General features: G+C 42.1%; 2 protein-coding genes across 3 annotated transcripts in view; both read left to right on the forward strand.

Annotated features, from left to right (window-relative positions):
• Positions 1-12,855, forward strand: part of sv2ca (synaptic vesicle glycoprotein 2Ca) — a 31,825-nt gene extending 18,970 nt beyond the window's left edge. Inside the window, exons 4-13 of the mRNA XM_064969976.1 lie at positions 137-288; positions 4,830-4,963; positions 5,740-5,829; positions 6,473-6,583; positions 6,702-6,790; positions 7,274-7,438; positions 7,732-7,865; positions 8,084-8,290; positions 8,503-8,662; positions 8,806-12,855. Of these exons, the coding sequence (XP_064826048.1) occupies positions 137-288; positions 4,830-4,963; positions 5,740-5,829; positions 6,473-6,583; positions 6,702-6,790; positions 7,274-7,438; positions 7,732-7,865; positions 8,084-8,290; positions 8,503-8,662; positions 8,806-8,989 (1,426 nt within the window). The 3' untranslated portion in view covers positions 8,990-12,855. The remainder of the gene's footprint in view (positions 1-136; positions 289-4,829; positions 4,964-5,739; positions 5,830-6,472; positions 6,584-6,701; positions 6,791-7,273; positions 7,439-7,731; positions 7,866-8,083; positions 8,291-8,502; positions 8,663-8,805) is intronic.
• Positions 12,856-18,733: 5,878 nt separating this feature from the next.
• Positions 18,734-21,084, forward strand: part of iqgap2 (IQ motif containing GTPase activating protein 2) — a 76,796-nt gene continuing 74,445 nt past the window's right edge. For both annotated transcript variants that reach the window (XM_064969987.1, XM_064969996.1), the window contains exon 1: positions 18,734-19,054. In XM_064969987.1, the coding sequence (XP_064826059.1) occupies positions 19,009-19,054 (46 nt within the window). In that variant the 5' untranslated portion in view covers positions 18,734-19,008. The remainder of the gene's footprint in view (positions 19,055-21,084) is intronic.

The raw sequence follows: 21,084 nt of genomic DNA on the forward strand, positions 1-21,084 counted from the left end.
TTTGTAGGCGTTAAGAAAATGTTACCTTACGCATAATCCGTGTGGCTCTACTCGTTGTCCTATGGCATATCATCTTCTGGTGCATTGCGCCACCAAGTAATTAAGCAACTCATTGTCCTGTCCTTGTCTCCTTCAGAACAGGGGGAGTTGTACCCATCGTCTTCTCCTTATTTGCGGAGGTGCTGTCCAGAGAGAAGAGAGGGGAGCACCTGAGCTGGCTCTGCATGTTCTGGATGATTGGAGAGATCTATGCTTCAGCCATGGCCTGGGCCATTATACCACACTACGGTAAGTAGTATACTGTTGTACCACATTAACGCACCACGGTGACTCACCAGGACTAGTTCACACTCACACAGGTGGAATGAACACATCATAGGCATTTTAGTAACAAAACCTTCTTGGTTAGATGGTTATGATGCCCCTGAATGTGGTATAATTGTACAGTTTACAAAGTAAAAACAAATCAAACAATGGGACACAATGTTAAAACTTACTGCACAAATCCAGGTTGGCAGAGTATAACCAGCGGAACGTTTAGCTGTGACCGTGGGTGAAGGTGCCAGTTTGCCCTGCTGGCGCATCAACTACGTGGCTGCAGACTGGGAGAGGGACAGTTTAAGTGATTAATGTAGGCCTGGAAACCATGGGGATACACATACAGGCACACATAGGGATATTTAAAGGATGAAGGCGTAACGGTGGGAGATAGGAGACTGTGATTTACGACCGCTACACTGGAAATAAGCTGCACTCATCAATAAAGAAAAGGGGAAAGGCTTGAAAATGGGCTTTCCTCTCTCTCCTCCTCACACTATATCAATCTCTCCCACCACCCGTATCTCTGTCTGAGCCTATTTCTCTCTGCTCATCTTCTTTCCCTCTCACTCCTTTCTTTCTGTCCCTCTCTTTCCTCACCCTCTTTCACTGTCTCCCAATGTCTCTTCCAACCACTTCTTACTGTCCCTCCCTCCCTCCCTGTCCCTCCTCTCCTTCTCTCTGTCTGGGGATGTTCTTCTTGATCAAGCATAATTAGCTTTTTCTTCTTGCGCTAACCTAATGGGACAAAGCTACAGCTAGCCATGATTTATGGTCGAGCCGTGTTTTAGCCCAGCCGTGGGTGACATCACTGAGAGGCTTCATGGAGGATATTTCACTGTGCCGGCCGTGCTAAACCACTGAAATGCCTGTTTGTACAAATAGTGACTGCACTGTAGACATTGAAGGAAATGATACCTGAAACAGTGGGGGTTCATTTACGATTTCAGATCATTGAGCTGCTTTTAGGAAAATCCACAGTTTCTCTTTATTGTGCAGTGGCTATAGAGGAGGGCTATACACACACACACACACACACACACACACACACACACACACACACACACACACACACACACACACACACACACACACACACACACACACACACACACAATCTGATAAACACAGTGAGTCTCACTGAGAAAGCTCTGCTGTCAGGTCTGCAGATATCCCTTTGAAGGCTTGATAGTAAACCCACTCTGCTCTCATTCTTTCTGACACACACTCTCTCTTTCCTCTCTCACTCTTCCTCTCTCCATATCCTCTCCCTTTCTATCCTTTATCTCCCCCCTTATCTCCCTCCCCCCTGTGTCCCCCCCACCCCCTCTCTCTGAGCGTGCCCTGCATACTCCAACACTTTTGGGTGATTTTTATGTTCTCTCCAACTGCCGCAGTGCCCGCCAACAGCGATGTGGCTGAGGAGCCTGAGGTGTAGTCTTTTGTCTCATATAGAAACAGATAATGGTGGATTACCACACATCGACCACCTCATTGGTGTTTAATAGTCCATTAAAGTTCTTTATATACCTCCTCACTTGTCTTCAACACTCTGCAGCTCCTTATGTCTTCTAAAGCCTCATGACAAAGACACAGATGGAGCCTACAGAAGCCTGAATCAGCCTGCAGAGATCTCTGTCATACTGCAGCCTTTAGTTACACTACTAGGGGTCTCTCTCTACCTCTCTCCCTCCATCCATCCACTTAGTCAATTATGTACATTATCCCAGTAATGACATTTTCAATGGCTAAAAAGACACTAACCCTCCGGGGCTGACAGCACAGCTATATCCCCATAGACAAGGCAATCACTGCAGCACATCAAATCTTACACACACACACACACACACACACACACACACACACACACACACACACACACACACACACACACACACACACACACACACACACACACACACACACACACTAATACATTACCATCAGCATACATGTGTCATGTTAACACGTACACGCACATGTGCAAGCGCGCACTGACACACAGAGTTCATGCATTCACACCAACACACACATGTACAAGACCCTGAATGTAAGGAATTGAGATTGCCTTCATGGTAGTCACTGGGAATCCTTGACATCCTCCCACACACACCTACAAGATAGTGTCATTACTCAGCGCACAACTACAGTAACATCCCAGCAGTTCTATACATTAACGCTTACAAACACGGTGTGTGGATGACTCTGATGCATGCACAGAATGATGTACAGCCCCTGCCATACACGGGTGGTTTGAGAGAGATGATCTGTGTATGACAGCCTTTCTTCAAGTCTGGCTTTATTTCCACAGTGGTTAATAAGCGGTGGTATCAATCTGCCATTAGATTCATTTCTAGCACTCATTTCCTTGCATTAACATTAACAGTGCTGATGGATAACGGGGTTATTCCTTTAAATCGTGTTAAAAAGAAAAAGGCCTGATCCAGAGGGAGAGACGTGGGAGGTCACGACTAACATCCCTCTTCTCCCTCCTTCCCCAAATAGGAACAGGGAACATAAGCACACACACACATTGCATTAGCCCTCTTACACTAATGTACACTCCCACACACTGAAGAACAGTCATTTTCAGTAAAAAGGAGATAAGGAGAACAAAAATATACCTATTCATTGTTTTGGATTTACCCTGTTACTGTAGTTCTCAGCTACAGTGTTTATAGTGTACATACCACATGTGGATTTGTGTTAATTCTGTGTCCATTGTGTTGTCTGTCTGTATATCCTGCTTATCGTCTGTCTGTATATCCTGTTTATTGTCGGTCTATATATCCTGTTTATCATCGGTCTGTATATCCCGCTTAACGTCTGTCTGTATATCCTGTTTATCGTCTGTCTGTATGTCCTGCTTATCATCTGTCTGTATGTCCTGTTTATCATCTGTCTGTATATCCTGTTTATTGTCTGTCTATATATCCTGTTTATTGTCTGTCTATATATCCTGCTTATCATCTGTCTGTATATCCTGTTTATTGTCTGTCTATATATCCTGCTTATCATCTGTCTGTATATCCTGTTTATTGTCTGTCTATATATCCTGCTTATCATCTGTCTGTATATCCTGTTTATTGTCTGTCTATATATCCTGCTTATCATCTGTCTGTATATCCTGTTTATTGTCTGTCTATATATCCTGCTTATCATCTGTCTGTATATCCTGTTTATTGTCTGTCTATATATCCTGCTTATCATCTGTCTGTATATCCTGTTTATTGTCTGTCTATATATCCTGCTTATCATCTGTCTGTATATCCTGTTTATTGTGGCGGCACCACAAATTCCTGTACATACAAATTTATTTGGCGAATAAAGGTGATTCTGAAAAGATTTTACTTTCTCGATGTTCCATCAAATTTTCAGTAAGACCCATTTTCAGTAAGATCCATTAAAGTGGGCAACAAATTTGATATTTATAAACTATTTCACAGAATGTATGAAACACACATTTAAGGGTTTGAAGGGTTCTACTGTGCCTAAGGGAAAGCGCTATGAAATTACAGTGCTGTACATGGGTCGCTCAGTGTTGAGGCTAAGATTATTTACATGGCTGTGTACTATTACAATGATTGAGGATAGATATAATTGAAGGCTACAGCAACCTTTTCCAGCTCAGGGACATAATTAGTCCGGCACGTTCCTTTCCAATGGCAAAGGTGCAAAAAGGTGAAGGAATTCAGATATGACATTGTTTGTAGCACGACCCACAGAGTTCTTAAACTACGGTGCGCCAAATGGTCCAATGTGCCAGTAAATCAGCACAATCAAATGTTTTGTTTTTTCAAATTGGAGCCATCTTGGAAGTAGAATTGGGATCATGTATACTGTGATAATGCCGATACAAAAAAAGAGTAACGTAGAGCAATGTACAATAAGGCGAACATAGCAAATGAGGTAAGTTGTAAGTACATGGGGGCCGCCATCTTTATGCACCTTCGCTGTTGAATAGTCCAGAAAATGACTTTAGAATGTGCTGAGATAAGTGGCATTTAGAGAGGGGAATTGGAAATTGATTGTGTGTGTGCATGTTTTTGTGTATGTGAGAATATGTGTGTGTGTGTTGCTGCTATGAAGATGAATTGGACATAGTGGGATGAGATCAGGTACAACATGATTCAACTTAAATGTCCTTTCTTTCTTTCTTTCCTTCCTTTATTTGTTTGCTTTGTGTGTTGCACTTTCCTCTGTGTGTGGTCTTCTGGAATATACCCCATAGAAATTGTACAAATAGAACAGACGTCACATCACCAAGGGAAGCAAGAGTCAGTTGCCCACAAGTAACTTAAAAGACCCATTCCTGTGACATTTTTGAACTACTATGAACGGAGACCAAAAACAAGTTGAATATTGTATGAATTGAAAAATTGAAGCTCCCTCTCTTGAGAATGTGACCATTATGTATAACATGCTGATGTGTTCTCTTGTGTCTGATTGTTTGATGATGTATTGTGTGTGATTGGTTGCTGACGTGTTCTCTCGTGTGTGATTGGTTGCAGGCTGGAGTTTCAGTATGGGTTCTGCCTACCAGTTCCACAGTTGGAGAGTGTTTGTGGTCGTCTGCGCCCTGCCCTGCGTTTGTGCTGTTGTGGCTCTCACTTTCATGCCCGAGAGCCCCAGGTTTTACCTGGAGGTAAAGTAAAGCGTTATGGGAAATGGGGTTTTAGGGAGAGTGCCTGCCCCTCACAGACTATGTCTGTGTGTGGGCATGGATGGTCAGCTTTTCAATTCAATAGTTCCAGTTCTGAACAGTATAGGCAACTTAAAGAATGTAGACCAATCCCAGATAGACATATAGCCTAGATAATTGGTTATTTAAGTCTGATGATAGTGCAAGGATCGGTTATCATTAACCCAGGGCCTTATAGCAGCTTAGGTCCCTATAGCATCTATTTCCTCAGAAAACCATTGAAGAGGGTACATTATCCTAGGTTACTATAATGCTTAAGTGTGTTCATGACAGTGGGTGCTGAGGAGTATTTTTTTGTCTGATTGGGTGGGCCTGGCAGGGCCTGGCTTCCCAGTGGGTGGGCCTGTTTCCACCCAGGCCCACACATGACTATGCCCCTAGTTCATGAAAGTTGGAAATGCTTTGTTCTTCAACAGCAAGGCCTATGAGGCAAACAGTTAATCAGCCTAAAGCTTCAGCAGCAGAGGTCTGGGCTACATGGCACGCCATTTTGCATGTTTTGTCAAAGATGGCAAATAATAAGCTAATAATAAACTAACGACTGTGACAGTTGGCTACGCCTGTTACTGTAGGAGAATTATACTTTGAAGTAAAATGAGTCATCATTGTCGTGACTCCTGTCATCTCAGCCCATCTCCTCCCTGCGTGAGCATGGCTGTCACGGAGGAGTGCTCCCGGTTCTCTCTCCGTTAATCCCGTTTAATTCTCCCTCCTGTCAGGTGGGGAAGCACGACGAGGCTTGGATGATCCTCAAGCAGATCCATGACACCAACATGCGAGCGCGTGGGCAGCCGGAGAAAGTCTTCACCGTGAGTGTTTTCCCGCCTCGGCTCTTGCTTTGTTCACGCAGTAGAAAAACGAAGGCTTATAACCGCCAGCGCTGCGACTTGTTTAAGTATGTGCCGAGTATAATATCAATGATATGAAAAGGTTTTGAAAGGTATTTTGTGCCATTCAAATACGCAATGCCCGAGGCGCGCCTGGAAACAGCACCCCAGTCAATCTACATTTAGTGATCTTTATTTGGTGTCAGATGTCCTGTCTCTGGAAGTGAACTAAAGCCCTTGCAAATCTCATGATACATCTGTAGCCTATATTTTAAGATGCAGGTTTTTGCTGCTAATGCAATAGCACACGGGCTCAATCAATCTTGAACTTGAACTTGCCTATCAATTTGCATAGCCTACCTTTTTCCATAGAAACATGTAAAAGCAATGCAGAATAGTTGTAGATACTGTAAGAGAACCAGGTAAATTCCAATTCCTCGAGGTGCTTCCAGGGCCCGAGCTTCCTTGTACCACCCACAGATATCCAATGAATGGACCACAGCCACAGACCACCTTCCAGTTACATTTCTCCACCAGCAGTAGCCTACAAGAAGAAACAGCATAAACATGACTTTTGATGTAATTATGTTATTAAAAACTCAATTTCCCATAATTCCCATCCCAGGTGAACAGAATCAAGATCCCCAAGCATTTGGATGAGCTGGTGGAGATTAAATCAGAGTCGGGGAACCCAGTCTCCAAGGCCCTCTTCAGGTCCAAGACAGAGCTATGTGGGGTGGGTTTTCTCTGCCTCTCCTGCTGTTGGCTCGCTAGATGGCCATGATAGAAGCGGAATTATCCTGCACTGCACTCACAAATCATTATTGATGTGTCTCTCTTGTTTCTCTACACAGATCTGGGTTAACTTTATGAAGTGTTTCGACTACACTCTGAAAGAAAGCACTATCAAGCTAGCTATTGTGTGGTTTACTCTGTCCTTTGGGTAAGTTTTTCTATCGTAATGACTCCCGCTCCCTCCCTCTCTCCTGATAGAAAGGTCCGGTTCTTAATTTAGAGCTGTAGGAGTCAGAATAGGCTAACTTCTTTCGTCAGGAAATGGCATAGACTTTTGCGCTTGCAGCCACATTGCATTTCTGTCAGCTGTCCAACGTGGTAGCAGAGGTCGCAACTCCCTGCTCTCAGGAGAACTACTGAATCAATATGCTTTCATTGGCCTCTCCTCTCAGTGTGACAGGATGGGAATTCAAGCAGCCTGAGAAGAAAAGAACACTCCTGGAAACCCAACAGAAACCGTGTATTCTACCCCTATAGTTCCAATACATTTCAACTGGCTCCTATGTATAAACATGGATTTCTTTCTATTTGTTAACCTATATCCACTAAAGTGACTCCCTACGCCAAATTCCCTGTGGTACATACATAACCTTTATGTTGGTGACGACACTGTGTGTGTCTGTGGATCCAGGTACTACGGCCTGTCTGTGTGGTTCCCTGACGTCATCAAGCACCTCCAGGCAGATGACTACGCATCCAAGGTGAAGATCCACAGCAACGAACGCATCGAGGACTTCACCTTCAATTTCACCATGGAGAACCAGATCCACACCAATGGTGTCTTCATCAACGACAGGTAGGGAAGAAAGAGAAAACTCTTCCACATTAATGCTGGGCAAACAGTTATAACTGCATCCTCAATGAAAATGGGACTGATGGACTAAAATGGATGAAAATGTGAGTCATTACTATGGTGCTTTTATATTCATCTGGCATGTTGTCTTATCTGCTTTGTCTCTGTCAACTAGATGAGATGAGTAAACGTTAAATACAGAATCGCCAAGGATTTCTCTGTAAAATGAACATGACATGTAGGCATTAGTAACTAACCATGTCCACACATACACTTTCCTCTGTTGAACCGTCCAGATTTGTTAATATGAAGTTGAAGTCCATCACCTTCATTGACTCCACCTTCCGTAACTGCTACTTTGACGACGTGACGTCGGTGGGATCCTACTTCAGGAACTGTACCTTCATCGAGGCGTTCTTCTACAACACTGGTAAGACAGACAAACAGAACCAGAAAGAGAACAGGGGCATTTCTGGGCCACCGTGAAGAATCCAGAAGGATCTTTGTCAGGCTTGACCTGTTCTCCTTTCTTTCATACTTCCTTTTTTGTAAAGATATAGTTTTCGACGGGCTGAAAAATGTTTGCTAGGTATTGTCCTTTCTTTGCTACAGTCTCAGTCATGCCTATATTCCTGTTTGTGATGGCAGACATCGATGACTCCAAACTGATAGATGACACAGAGGTGATCAACAGCACGTTTCACCACAACAAGACGGGCTGTCAGATGACATTTGATGACGACTACAGCGCCTACTGGGTCTACTTCATCAACTTCCTTGGAACTCTGGCTGTTCTGCCCGGCAACATCGTCTCGGCACTGCTCATGGATAAAATCGGACGCCTTTCCATGTTAGGTATGTACAGGGATAGTTTGCAAAGTCCTTTCTGAGGGCTACCTTTGTTATGAGCATGACTGCAGCAGGTTGTTCAAATAAAAAAAGGATGTTGTGTGTCTGCGTGTGTCTGCGTGTGTGTGTCTGCGTGTGTGTGTCTGCGTGCGTCTGTGTGTATGTCTGCGCGCGCCTGTGTGTGTGTCTGCGCGCGCGCGTGTGTGTGTGTGGTACAGGCGGCTCCATGGTTCTGTCAGGGGTCAGTTGTTTCTTCCTGTGGTTCGGCACCAGTGAGTCGATGATGATCTTCATGCTGTGCCTTTACAACGGCCTGAGCATATCAGCCTGGAACTCACTGGACGTGGTCACCACAGAGTCCTTCCCTACAGACAGAAGGTATAGTTAGCAAGAAAATATAAATGATCCATTCCTATCTGCACACACAACAAGCATGAAAAAACATACAGACATACATATAAAACTCCTGTAAATTACTAAAAGACTTTCTAATCCCCCCCTTCTCTCTCTCTCTGTGTCAGAGGGACAGGTTTTGGGTTCTGTAACGCTTTGTGTAAGCTGGCTGCAGTGTTGGGAAACCTGATCTTTGGTTCTCTGGTTGGCATCACCAAGTCCATCCCCATCCTCCTGGCCTCATCTGTGCTGGTGTGTGGAGGCCTGGTGGGGCTCCGGCTGCCTGATACCAGGGCCAACGTACTCATGTAGCCCCAGGAAGGACCACCTGGCCTGTGGAAGACTTGGGCCAAACCTGGTGCAAAGGGTTTGCTTCAAACATGTCCTATGGATGTTTGAGATTTGATTTGCTTATTGCCGCTTGTGGTCTCAAAGGGAGTTCAATTGCATAACTCCCCACCCCCACCCCATATTGCTACAAAACAGTATATCTACTTTCACTTTATCAATTTACGTATGTACAAGACACAACCCAAGCTCCAGACCATCTGCACAATTCCCTGGTGTCAAAGGGAAACTCCTATTTATTATTGAATGTAATATTTGGGGATGTCACAACGCCCCTTCCAGGATGGAATGATGTCACTCAATATTTTCATGTTATTTCATCATGATATAATCATAAGAGTTAGTGGGGTATATATTTTAGTGAAGCTTGTGGTGAGCATTGTTCAGGGGAATTGATGGTCAGTTGTTCATGACTGATTGATGGCCAGGCCATTGCCTGTGGATTATGTCCATCCATCCCCGTATAGTACTGGCTGTGAAGGGAACTACTGTATATGGGTCCTGTAGTTGGCTGAAGTAGACTCTATATCAGTGTCAAGGCCTGTTCGCTATGAGCTGGCTTGTGAAGTCAGTACTGAGTTAGTGCTATGTGAGTTGTATAGATGTCAGTAGCGCCTGTTGCTTTGTATCTTATGAGCAGTAACTTCCAGGCATGTTTGTCTGGAGTCATTGCAGGGGCAGGGTTAGTGCTGTACATATGAATGCGTTCTTATTAGGCCAGGACAGATGGAGGAGAGAGGGGATAACAAGCTGTTCTGAGCACAGCCACCCTGCAGTGGGAGAGACAGGGGAATAGATGATCAGAAAGACTGGAGACCACACAGCTGCAACACAGCTGGCTTAGACAGACAGGCCCAGGGAGAGAACAAGAGTATTTCTGGGCCACTGAGTGTAGATGGATCTTTGTCAGGCTTGACGTGTTCTCACATAATGTTTCACTTGTAATGTCTGCTAGATATACGCACATACCCTGAACTGTCAACCATGAAGAGTCATGGTGATGGACAGGTCTTAACTAAGCTAAGCTTCTCCCAGATAACATCTGAAACTATAATAATGTGTTTGTTGTCAGTTGTGGCTATTTATTTATTAGTTTACACTGACAGATGCATAAAGATGTGTTTTTATTACAGTGTTCTGCCCCACTCTACCACAGTCATATATAAACACTCAATGTCAAAGCCCTTTGCACCAGCTCTCTAGGCCATATTGAATAACTTGATTTGTTGTTATTTGAAGTGTACATACTAAATGTATCAATATGTTAATATTTATGTTTTTTTTGCGGGTATGTATCTGCAGCTGTTCTAAAGAATTTGTTGGGAGAAATGTAAGAATCCAATTTTTTTGTATCTACTCTTCTTCTCCTATGTGTTGTATTGTATGCAGACTTCCTGATTGGGATTTATTTATGTTCAGCCTTTGATTTGGCGTTTCTCTTCGGCACTGACTTTGTAATGACATGTCAGGCTGCTTCCTTTTCAAGATACTGAATGGCCTTTTTTTTTAAATGTGCCTCTTCTTCACCGGAGCGTTCTCCTCATAGACAACAGAACAGGAGACTGAAGGGTACAGGAGGTAAACAGGAAGTGAACTCTGTGTGTGTGTGTGTGTGTGTGTGTGTGTGTGTGTGTGTGTGTGTGTGTGTGTGTGTGTGTGTGTGTGTGTGTGTGTGTGTGTGTGTGTGTGTGTGTATGATGTCCCTTCTCACTACGGTCAACATTTTCAAGTACTGTACATCATCACATTGTGACGTGTAAAAGGTACAACCTCCATATCAGTTTAAAAAAAGATGCCCTCCCCTCAGATGAAGTTGGAAGACAATATTATTTTAAAACTGGATTGGAAAATATCAAATGTTATTTAGAGCAATAAGTAAGTAGTAAGTAAGTAAGTTAGTAACTGCTTGCATAAGAGTGACCCCCACAAGACGTAATTGAAGTGAAATTACGTGAAAACAACGTTGATTCAACCAGTGTGTGCCCAGTGGGAATGCATTTGCGTGGATATTTTAAGCAATATTTAAACCGTTTTACAACATTGAGTAAACTATTCCAGTGCTTGTTATTAAAAAAAACACGTGACAATTTGGAAGACATTTTGGAATCAGTAACAAAACAGTATTTTTCAAAATGTTGTACACATAATTCAGTACGTAGCACATGTATAAATCTTTTCACTGTATAATGGCATTGCATTAGTGCTGTACACTGCATAATGTTTCAGTCTCTAAATTCTCACCCAAAGTTGACAAATGCGTCTGACGTTGATAAGGCATCCTGCAGGTAGCTGTCGTTACTGTAAGCAGTATGATCACCAGACCTCAGTCTCAGGTCTACATCTCTACATGGCTCCTTAGTATTATCTGTGGCTTTACTGCCTGTGTAGCTCTCCTGTTCCCGTGTGTGTCGTATCTGTGAGTATATCGTAGTGTTCGTAGTCCACTGTATCAAAACTGAGGTCTGCTTGCCCCCTCCTTATTTTAGCTTTACATCATCTCGGATATGGTAAAGTCTGTTTGCTGATTGTTTGCTTCTTGGTATGCACTACAAATGATCAACCGCTGACTTGTTGATGCTTTCATGATGTTATAAGTGATGACATAATCAATGGAACTTGAGTATTTATAGTAACAACATTCTGATTGGGCTTGTGTCAAACCAACGCTACTGACTGACTGCTGTTAATATCTCAGCAGTGTAGTGCATACAATAAGATACCAGTTATTTATGAACAAGGATTGCAGCTGTATGGTGGTACTGGATGTGTTAAACCTAGCGTCTTAGCCTAATTGTGACAGCATTGCCTGTGGTATCTTACAAAGGATGAATAAGTGTCTCTCTTTTTTTGTGTGGGTGTGTGGTTTGGTTTCACTATCACTGTGGGGACCAGAAGTCCTCACAAGGATAGTAAAACAAGGAAAATCTGGACAGGTATGGACATTTCGCCAGTCCCCACCAGGAAAAGTCCTATGTTTGGCTTAGAGGTTAGGTTAGGGATAAGAGTTAGGGTTAGGCTTAGTTTTAGGGCTAACGTTAGAGTTAGGTTAAGGGTTAGGGAAAATAGGATTTTGAATGGGAATAAATAGTTTGGTTCCCACAAGGATAGTAAAACAAATGTGTGTGTGTGTGTGTGTGTGTGTGTGTGTGTGTGTGTGTGTGTGTGTGTGTGTGTGTGTGTGTGTGTGTGTGTGTGTGTGTGTGTGTGTGTGTGTGTGTGTGTGTGTGTGTATTGTACATATCAATGCTGTAGTTGGTGGACTTCTGAGTTAAATCTGTATGCTTTTTGATTGACTGATGCCTCTCCAGCTGTGTTCAAGCGATAAATCCATCTATCCATGTTCTACGTCTGTGTTTCCTTGGCTAAAAGCCACATGTCCTCTACTACTGTGTGTACAAACTTGCATGTGTGTATGAAACTTCTCTTTTTTTGTGCTCAACTTTGTGTTCTTATTGTATTCTTCTGCCAGAGGAAGAGAAAATGTAGATTTTTGGAAGAAAAAAAGTGAATGTATCACTCGTCAGTTTTTTGGGGACATTTTTTTAAGTGAACAATGGTGTGGGCTCAGATGAACAAATGTGTGGGCTCAGATGAACAAAGGTGTGGGCTCAGATGAACAAAGGTGTGTACATTATTGTGAAGGGCATGCCAGTTGTGGGATGACTGTATGTACAGACGGCTATAAACAGGAAGCTGAGTAGAGAAACATTTGCCAAATGATGCCCTGTGAATATTGTTTTAATTATAGAAGAATGGCAGGAATTGCAAATAGTGCTGCTTATGAGCATCAAGTATATGAAATAAAGATTTATGTTCTCTAGCAAATTCAATCATGTGTTCATTCAACTCCTGAGGATATAAAGCTTGAGTGCATTGCAGCTTATATAGGTCTGCAGCAGGTCATTTTGAAGATAATATTATATCAGATAGAGTGCATGCAGACTGCAGAGCATTGGGCCCAAAATCGTATTACACTAATAATCGCTTTTATTTAGCCCTGCACTCTCATAATCAGACCTCGAAGAAATATATGAGTTATCTTGCCTTCAATGTTTGCAAGTCAGAAAATATTATCAATTGTTGTCAGGAATTAAAAATGCAGATTTTCAATTAGTATAGACTACTATAATTCCAGTCCTATAAAGTTGGAAACGATGACGCGGCTAAACTAAAGTGAGGGCTTGTGGTATTAGTTTTAAAAGAACAACAGAAACAGCCACATTGAAGACATCAAAATGCTAATCCACACAATCCACATTTCCGTATTCACTGCCTTATTGTCGTAGCTAGTGGGCATTACGCATGCCAAGTAAAGGAATGACATCTACCCCTGGCTTTTGCCTTTCAATAAAAATAAAAACATTCAAACAAAACGAACAGATAAAATGTAAAGTGACATTTTACGTGGAATTTGGAGTTAAAGACTTCTCTCACACACACCCTGCAACATCAGCACAGCAGAGACAAGAAAGAACTTGGGCAACACAATACATTATTACAGGCAGGCATGTCAAGCTGCACTGCTCTGGCCTAGTTACACGTCATGGCTGCAGGTGGCCTAACGCTAAGGGCGTTGGGCCTGAAACTGAAATGTCGCTAGGTCAAATCCCCGAGCAAGGTGTAAACTCTGCCTAGGTGCCCTTGAGCAAGGCACGTAACTCTTATTGCTTGTGGGTCACCATTTATAATGGCATTTCCAATTCACACATGTATATTAATACACACTTGTACATGTGTGAAATAGGGCATTTATGTAATCCACCATTGCTGGGACAGTGTTGGAATGGAAAATTAAATATCTGAACAAGTAGGGTTTAGGTTGGCATGATAGTGTGTAGCCAGCATTAATTTCTCATCCCTGTCCATAAACCCATTCTACCAGGAACTGAAAAGCATGGCTGGCAGCAGTAGGCTTCAGGGGTGGTCAGACTAGCATGAAGTGAGCTATAGGAAATTGTGTTATCAGAAGGACCCTCTACCCCCTTTATACACCTTTGACCCGAGTCCTATAGGCCCTTATGATGCATTACCTTTGACTAGAGCCCTATAGGCCCTTAGGATGCATTACCTTTGACCCAAGCCCTATAGGCCCTTAGGATGCATTACCTTTCACCCGAGCCCTATGGGCCCTTATGACGCATTACCTTTGACCAGAGCCCTATAGGCCCTTAGGATGCATTACCTTTGACCAGGGCCCTATGGGCCCTTATGATGCATTACCTTTGACCAGAGCCCTATGGGCCCTTATTAGGACCAGGTGTGTGGCCAAAATATCATATCACAATATGTTGTCAAAAATGTGGCAACCATTCTAATTGTTTTATACTCAACCAAACTAAGACAAAACTGACAGTGAAGTAGCACTATTTGTATAACTTTTCATTTATTTAGCACTGTATCAACATATCGTTAAAAATGTATGTGAGTCGATACTGGTATACCTTAAGATACTATATATTGCCCAGTCGTAGCCCTTATAGAGCTCTACTTTTGACCAGAGCTTTATTGGTCCTGGTCCAAAATAGAGCACTCTAGGGGATAGGGAGCCATATGGGACTCAGAACCTCTTCCACCTGGCTGACTTCAAGCTTGGTGTGTAAAGTGAACCTCTCTGATGTCCAGAGGTGGGACCAAGTCACTATGAATCGAGTCACAAGCAAGTCTCAAGTAACAAGATCCAAGTCTCAAGTCGAGTCCAAAGTAGAATAGGTCTTGACTCAAGTCAAGTCCAAGTCGTGGGTTCTAAGAGCAAGTCAAGTTGAGTCATAAGATTTCAAGTCAAGTAAAACATTTTTTTATACAGTGCCTTGCGAAAGTATTCGGCCCCCTTGAACTTTGCGACCTTTTGCCACATTTCAGGCTTCAAACATAAAGATATAAAACTGTATTTTTTTGTGAAGAATCAACAACAAGTGGGACACAATCATGAAGTGGAACGACATTTATTGGATATTTCAAACTTTTTTAACAAATCAAAAACTGAAAAATTGGGCGTGCAAAATTATTCAGCCCCTTTACTTTCATTGCAGCAAACGCTCTCCAGAAGTTCAGTGAGGATCTCTGAATGATCCAATGTTGACCTAAATGACTAATGATGATAAATACAATCCACCTGTGTGTAATCAAGTCTCCGTATAAATGCACCTGCACTGTGATAGTCTCAGAGGTCCGTTAAAAGCGCAGAGAGCATCATGAAGAACAAGGAACACACCAGGCAGTTCCGAGATACTGTTGTGAAGAAGTTTAAAGCCGGATTTGGATACAAAAAGATTTCCCAAGCTTTAAACATCCCAAGGAGAACTGTGCAAGCGATAATATTGAAATGGAAGGAGTAACAGACCACTGCAAATCTACCAAGACCTGGCCATCCCTCTAAACTTTCAGCTCATACAAGGAGAAGACTGATCAGAGATGCAACCAAGAGGCCCATGATCACTCTGGATGAACTGCAGAGATCTACAGCTGAGGTGGGAGACTCTGTCCATAGGACAACAATCAGTCGTATATTGCACAAATCTGGCCTTTATGGAAGAGTGGCAAGAAGAAAGACATTTCTTAAAGATATCCATAAAAAGTGTCATTTAAAGTTTGCCACAAGCCACCTGGGAGACACACCAAACATGTGGAAGAAGGTGCTCTGGTCAGATGAAACCAAAATTGAACTTTTTGGCAACAATGCAAAATGTTATGTTTGGCGTAAAAGCAACACAGCACATCACCCTGAACACACCATCCCCCACCATGTCAAACATGGTGGTGGCAGCATCATGGTTTGGGCCTGCTTTTCTTCAGCAGGGACAGGGAAGATGGTTAAAATTGATGGGAAGATGGATGGAGCCAAATACAGGACCATTCTGGAAGAAAACCTGATGGAGTCTGCAAAAGACCTGAGACTGGGATGGAGATTTGTCTTCCAACAAGACAATGATCCAAAACATAAAGCAAAATCTACAATGGAATGGTTCAAAAATAAACATATCCAGGTGTTAGAATGGCCAAGTCAAAGTCCAGACCTGAATCCAATCGAGAATCTGTGGAAAGAACTGAAAACTGCTGTTCACAAATGCTCTCCATCCAACCTCACTGAGCTCGAGCTGTTTTGCAAGGAGGAATGGGAAATAATTTCAGTCTCTCGATGTGCAAAACTGATAGAGACATACCCCAAGCGACTTACAACTGTAATCGCAGCAAAATGTTGCGCTACAAAGTATTAACTTAAGGGGGCTGAATAATTTTGCATGCCCAATTTTTCTGTTTTTGATTTGTTAAAAAAGTTTGAAATATCCAATAAATGTCGTTCCACTTCATGATTGTGTCCCACTTGTTGTTGATTCTTCACAAAAAAATACAGTTTTATATCTTTATGTTTGAAGCCTGAAATGTGGCAAAAGGTCGCAAAGTTCAAGGGGGCCGAATACTTTCGCAAGGCACTGTACATGCAATGACTTTCTCAACTACAAATCTTTTTATTGAGCCTACCAGATGCCCATTTCCTTATTTTGTCTACAACACATTTTGATGATGTATTTGTTAAATAGGGACCTTGTAGCAGTGGTAAAGGCATGAAGTCAGCAGAAGGCAAGGCAGGTTGACATGTTCAATGTGTAGATGTACAGTATTTACAGGTCCTGGTGATCCAATGGTGAAAGCACCATATCATACAAAATATACAAGTAGATTTACCAAATTTACACCGGTAATAGCCCAAAAGAAATAGTCACGGTTAGAGGGCAAGACTGTATAGCTTCCCCTTAAGAAACCAAATCGAATCTGTGTAACAGACGCTCAAACAGGTAGGCCTAAATAATATAAGCAATTGGACCCCAGGATCATACAAGTAACCAATAGGCAATTACAACCAATAAACTGGTTCTACGATGTAAAAGTCAATTTCCATGTGCACTGCACGTGTAACTGATAGATACATTTAAAAACGTGAACGTGAGTGTGTGTACGTAAATTGTAGTCTTTTGTCTGTAATATGTTTCGTTGTGCCGATACCCCAGTATATCTATTGGGATCCTAATAAATCAAATCCACATCCATTGTAACTTTGGTAAACGGTACACGGATGGAATAATGAAACGCTAGCAATTATTTTAGTGTCAGATGGAATATCACATAGGGCCTATGCATTTAAACGTGTGAAAACAAGAGAAAGCGTTTCAACAAGAGAAAAACAGCACTCTCCACTGGTGGGAATTTGGAGAGCGCAAGTGAAGAGTCTCGACTATGGTGCGTCTTCGCCACAGTAATAATTAATGTTAAACCAATTCCAAATGCAAGCTTCATAAGTAAATTATACATTTCAAGCAATTGTTACATACCAAAATACCAGTAGGCCTATGCTAGTAATTGTTTCCCCATTGCTGAGTTAATATTCTTGATCAGAAAATAATTTTTGAAGCTGCATATTTATTTATTATAGCAATCCTTTCTTCCTATAATCTGACGTTTGCGCTTTAACAGATCCTATATCTGTTCCCTAGCTCACCCCCGACCTGTATTGATTGACAGTTTTCTAGTTCAACCAGAGTGCCGAGTGTGCGGTTCACTGGCCAATCTGTTACAGTTTTTTTTGCAAATGCAGTGCTGCGGCTGCTGTCTCTGGCTTCGTGTAGAGTCGTCCACATAGACTCTGTGACACAAAATGAGTGACAAAGCATTACAAAACCTGGCCACATAAATTCAAGGTATCAGTCTTAAATCAAAGTCGAATCCAAAGTCTTGAGGCTCCAAGTCCAGGTCAAGTTATTTTATTTTCTATCAAGTCGAATCCCAAGTCATAAAATGTGTAACTGGAGTCAGACAATCCAAGTCATGTGACTGGAGTCCACAACTATGCTGATGTCTGCAAGCCAAGTGTCATGTCATCCCAAACTATCCATGCATTTCTTGATATACCAACTACATCAACTTTTAAAAAACGACCCTTTTATTCTAATGATTCCATAGACAAGATAGCCACCACATCTTCACCTATTAATTTGCCATCTCGAGGCTATTTTGCAGTGGTGTAAAGTACTTTAAGGTACTACATAAGTAGTTTTTTTGGGGTATCTGTACTTTACAATTTATATTTTGGACAACTGTTACTTTTACTCCACTACATTCCTAAAGAAAATAATGCAATTTCTACGCCATACATTTCCCGACACCAAAACATACTTGTTACATTTTGAAGGTTGAGCAGGACAGGACAATTGTCTAATTCACGCACTTAATGAGAAAATCCCTGGTCGTCCCTACTGCATCTGATCTGGCGGAATCACTAAACACAAATGCTTTGTTTGTAAATTATCTGAGTGTTGGAGTGTGCCCCTGGCTATCCATAAAAAAATGTATTTAAAAAATCGTGCTGTCTGATTCGCTTAATATAAGGAATTTTAAATTATTTATATATATCTACTTTTACCTTTGATATGTAAGTATATTTAAAAACAAATACTTGTTGACTTTTACACAAGTATAATTTTAATGGGTGACTCACTTTTACTGGGGTCATTTTCTATGAAGGTATTATCAAGTATGACATTATGTACTTTTTTCACCGATGCTATTTTGTCGCCAATATTCTAGCAAGAGAGGGACATCATGTCATGATAAATTGACCACCAGGTGGTGCCAGAGACGGCTACAGCATTAATGCGGTCTGGTCAGTTCAGAGTGCACCCACTGTGAACACTTGCACTGGACCAGAGGGAAATTGAATGACAAGCTCTTTCTGACATGATTCCATCAAGGGTGAACGCGATGGGCGTTCTGCTGAGCGAGTGATAGGAGGCATGTGGTGCATTTCGACGGAAAGGAACTTTTGAAAACTGTTTAGCCGCTACTATTGATAGTGGCACCACTACAAATGAGCTTTTTTTTGTTTCATATTGAATTTATAACTCGAGGTGCGGTTTATGGTTTGCTGCTAGCTAGCGTTGGTTTGACTGGGCTACATTCACTAAGTTTATAACCGAAGGAACCGAGGCAGGATGTACTATGAAGAAAAAGCTAATTCACACAAGCCACGTTATGGAAGTAAGTAAAAGTGACCCATTTGAAAATAAATTCAATATACATTTGTTGTTATTGTAGCCTACATGTTTTTTTAAATGAAACGAGTGGTTTTGTAAAGGCTGTTTTGGCAGGGCGAACCACACGCGCTTATGCACCGCAAGAAGTTCGATGACGAGCAGTTCACCGTATGAAATTAATGAAATATAGTTTAATAAATAGAATTAAACTTGGTCTCTTACGCATTTAGGTGTAATATTTCAGAAGCCTATCACATTGTGATGATATCTAACTTGGAGTGTGTATTTTTTTATTGAATGAATGCAATCTGGCTATTGTCAGACAATTTGTGTCCTGCACCTCATACCCATGTCCCTCAGACAGACAAATTGCCCGTCGCAAACAACTCAACTTTGCCATTAAGGCCTTACAGTTGTGAAATATAACCTTACAGTAAATGACTAGTCCTAGTACACAATTAATGTAGTCGACAGTCCAGGTCCTCAGACAGAAGGCATTTTCGCAGTGGTTAAATATTAACTTTTTTTCTATTACTGTTAAGAAATCCACACCTGACTTCTGCATGGGTATTACAGCAATTTAACAGTCAATACATCTCCTAAGGTTTCAAACGACAATAACATGTTTACCTGTTTGCCACTTTAGACCTGTGTGTTATTGACAACATGTCAGCCTATGCTCACTCAGGTCTGAGAGCAATGGCAAAGTGCAATGGTGTGAGATTCAATCAGGTCAATAGTCTTTTCTGAGACAAACCAGTGAATAGCTTAGCTGCATTGTCAGCTATAGTGGAAATGCCTCAAACTGTTTGTTGGCCTGACATGGTGGTTTTCTGTTTTAACATTAACTCTGACTCCAAGGGTCCAAACAGGAAAGGTTGAAGGTATTGTTTGCAGTGGATGTGTCATTAACAACATGAGTTTATTATTTGAAGGGCAGAGGTGGTCCTTACTCCTTAGAGGCCTCGAGGACCCGTTCCGAAATGGACCTGGGGCTTTCCCATCTGACTCAGATATTCATAAATACATTTTTAAAATATTGAGACCCGTTTGGAACGGACACTAGAACTACACTTGTTTTGTATAGACCTGGTCAGACCCGCTCCGAGTGAGAGAAGCAGCAGCAAAGTCAATTTAAGTTACTTTATTAACCAGAGATGATAAAGCACGAGGTATAGAGGTGACGCTCTAGCAGGGGCCTTGCACACAGTAAGCTACTGTGAGTGAGTGACACTAGGAGGAGGGAGCCCCACGCGGAGGCTCTATGACTGTTGCCTACTGCCGCTTTGATGACTTATGTTTGGCCAACATCAAGCTACACACGCCATTCTTGTGAAAAACAAAGAACAGCAGGGTAAATTATGCAATTTTTCTTTCTCTACTGCAGCAGTCTCATTTGGGTCTGTATGGGTCCTTCTGGACAAGTCAGTTAAGATTACACACACCCGTGACAATCATATCAGACCCGTGACATTTATTTAGAATTCTAGATCCGGATCCGCTCGAGTCCCGGATCGGGTCTTGGGTCTAGGTTACTTTAGGTCCAGGGCCAGCTCTGTATTGATTCCTTTGGGTCAGCGAGCCCAAGCGGATTATTATGTTCAGATGGTGATGGAAACAAATATACAAAAAGGAAAACTATTAACAGGCATGCCTAAACTAAAGAATCAAAACGAAAGGCCTCATGGCCACCAAACAAACCAACAGCCTCACGGTTTGCAAGCTGGGACACTGACTGGCAATCCCCATATCATCATCATCTTTGAGGTTTAACAGCGGTTGGCATCCAATAAATGTTGATATACCTACGAGACTGGGGGATAACTCCCCTATACTTTGCTTGAAAATAAGAAATATATAAATAAAACAACAAATACCCTACCATCTAACCACACACTCGTACACCCTAATACCCCTGCAGCTGCCACCACAACCTCAATTTTCTGCGACTTACGTTTCATCCCTGCAGTACAGTTAATAACCATTACTATAAACAAATCAAATCTTACTGAAGCATATCGCTTGTTGGCATAT

Source organism: Oncorhynchus masou, chromosome 1 (genome assembly GCF_036934945.1).
Source record: "Oncorhynchus masou masou isolate Uvic2021 chromosome 1, UVic_Omas_1.1, whole genome shotgun sequence".
Classification (NCBI taxonomy): domain Eukaryota; kingdom Metazoa; phylum Chordata; class Actinopteri; order Salmoniformes; family Salmonidae; genus Oncorhynchus; species Oncorhynchus masou.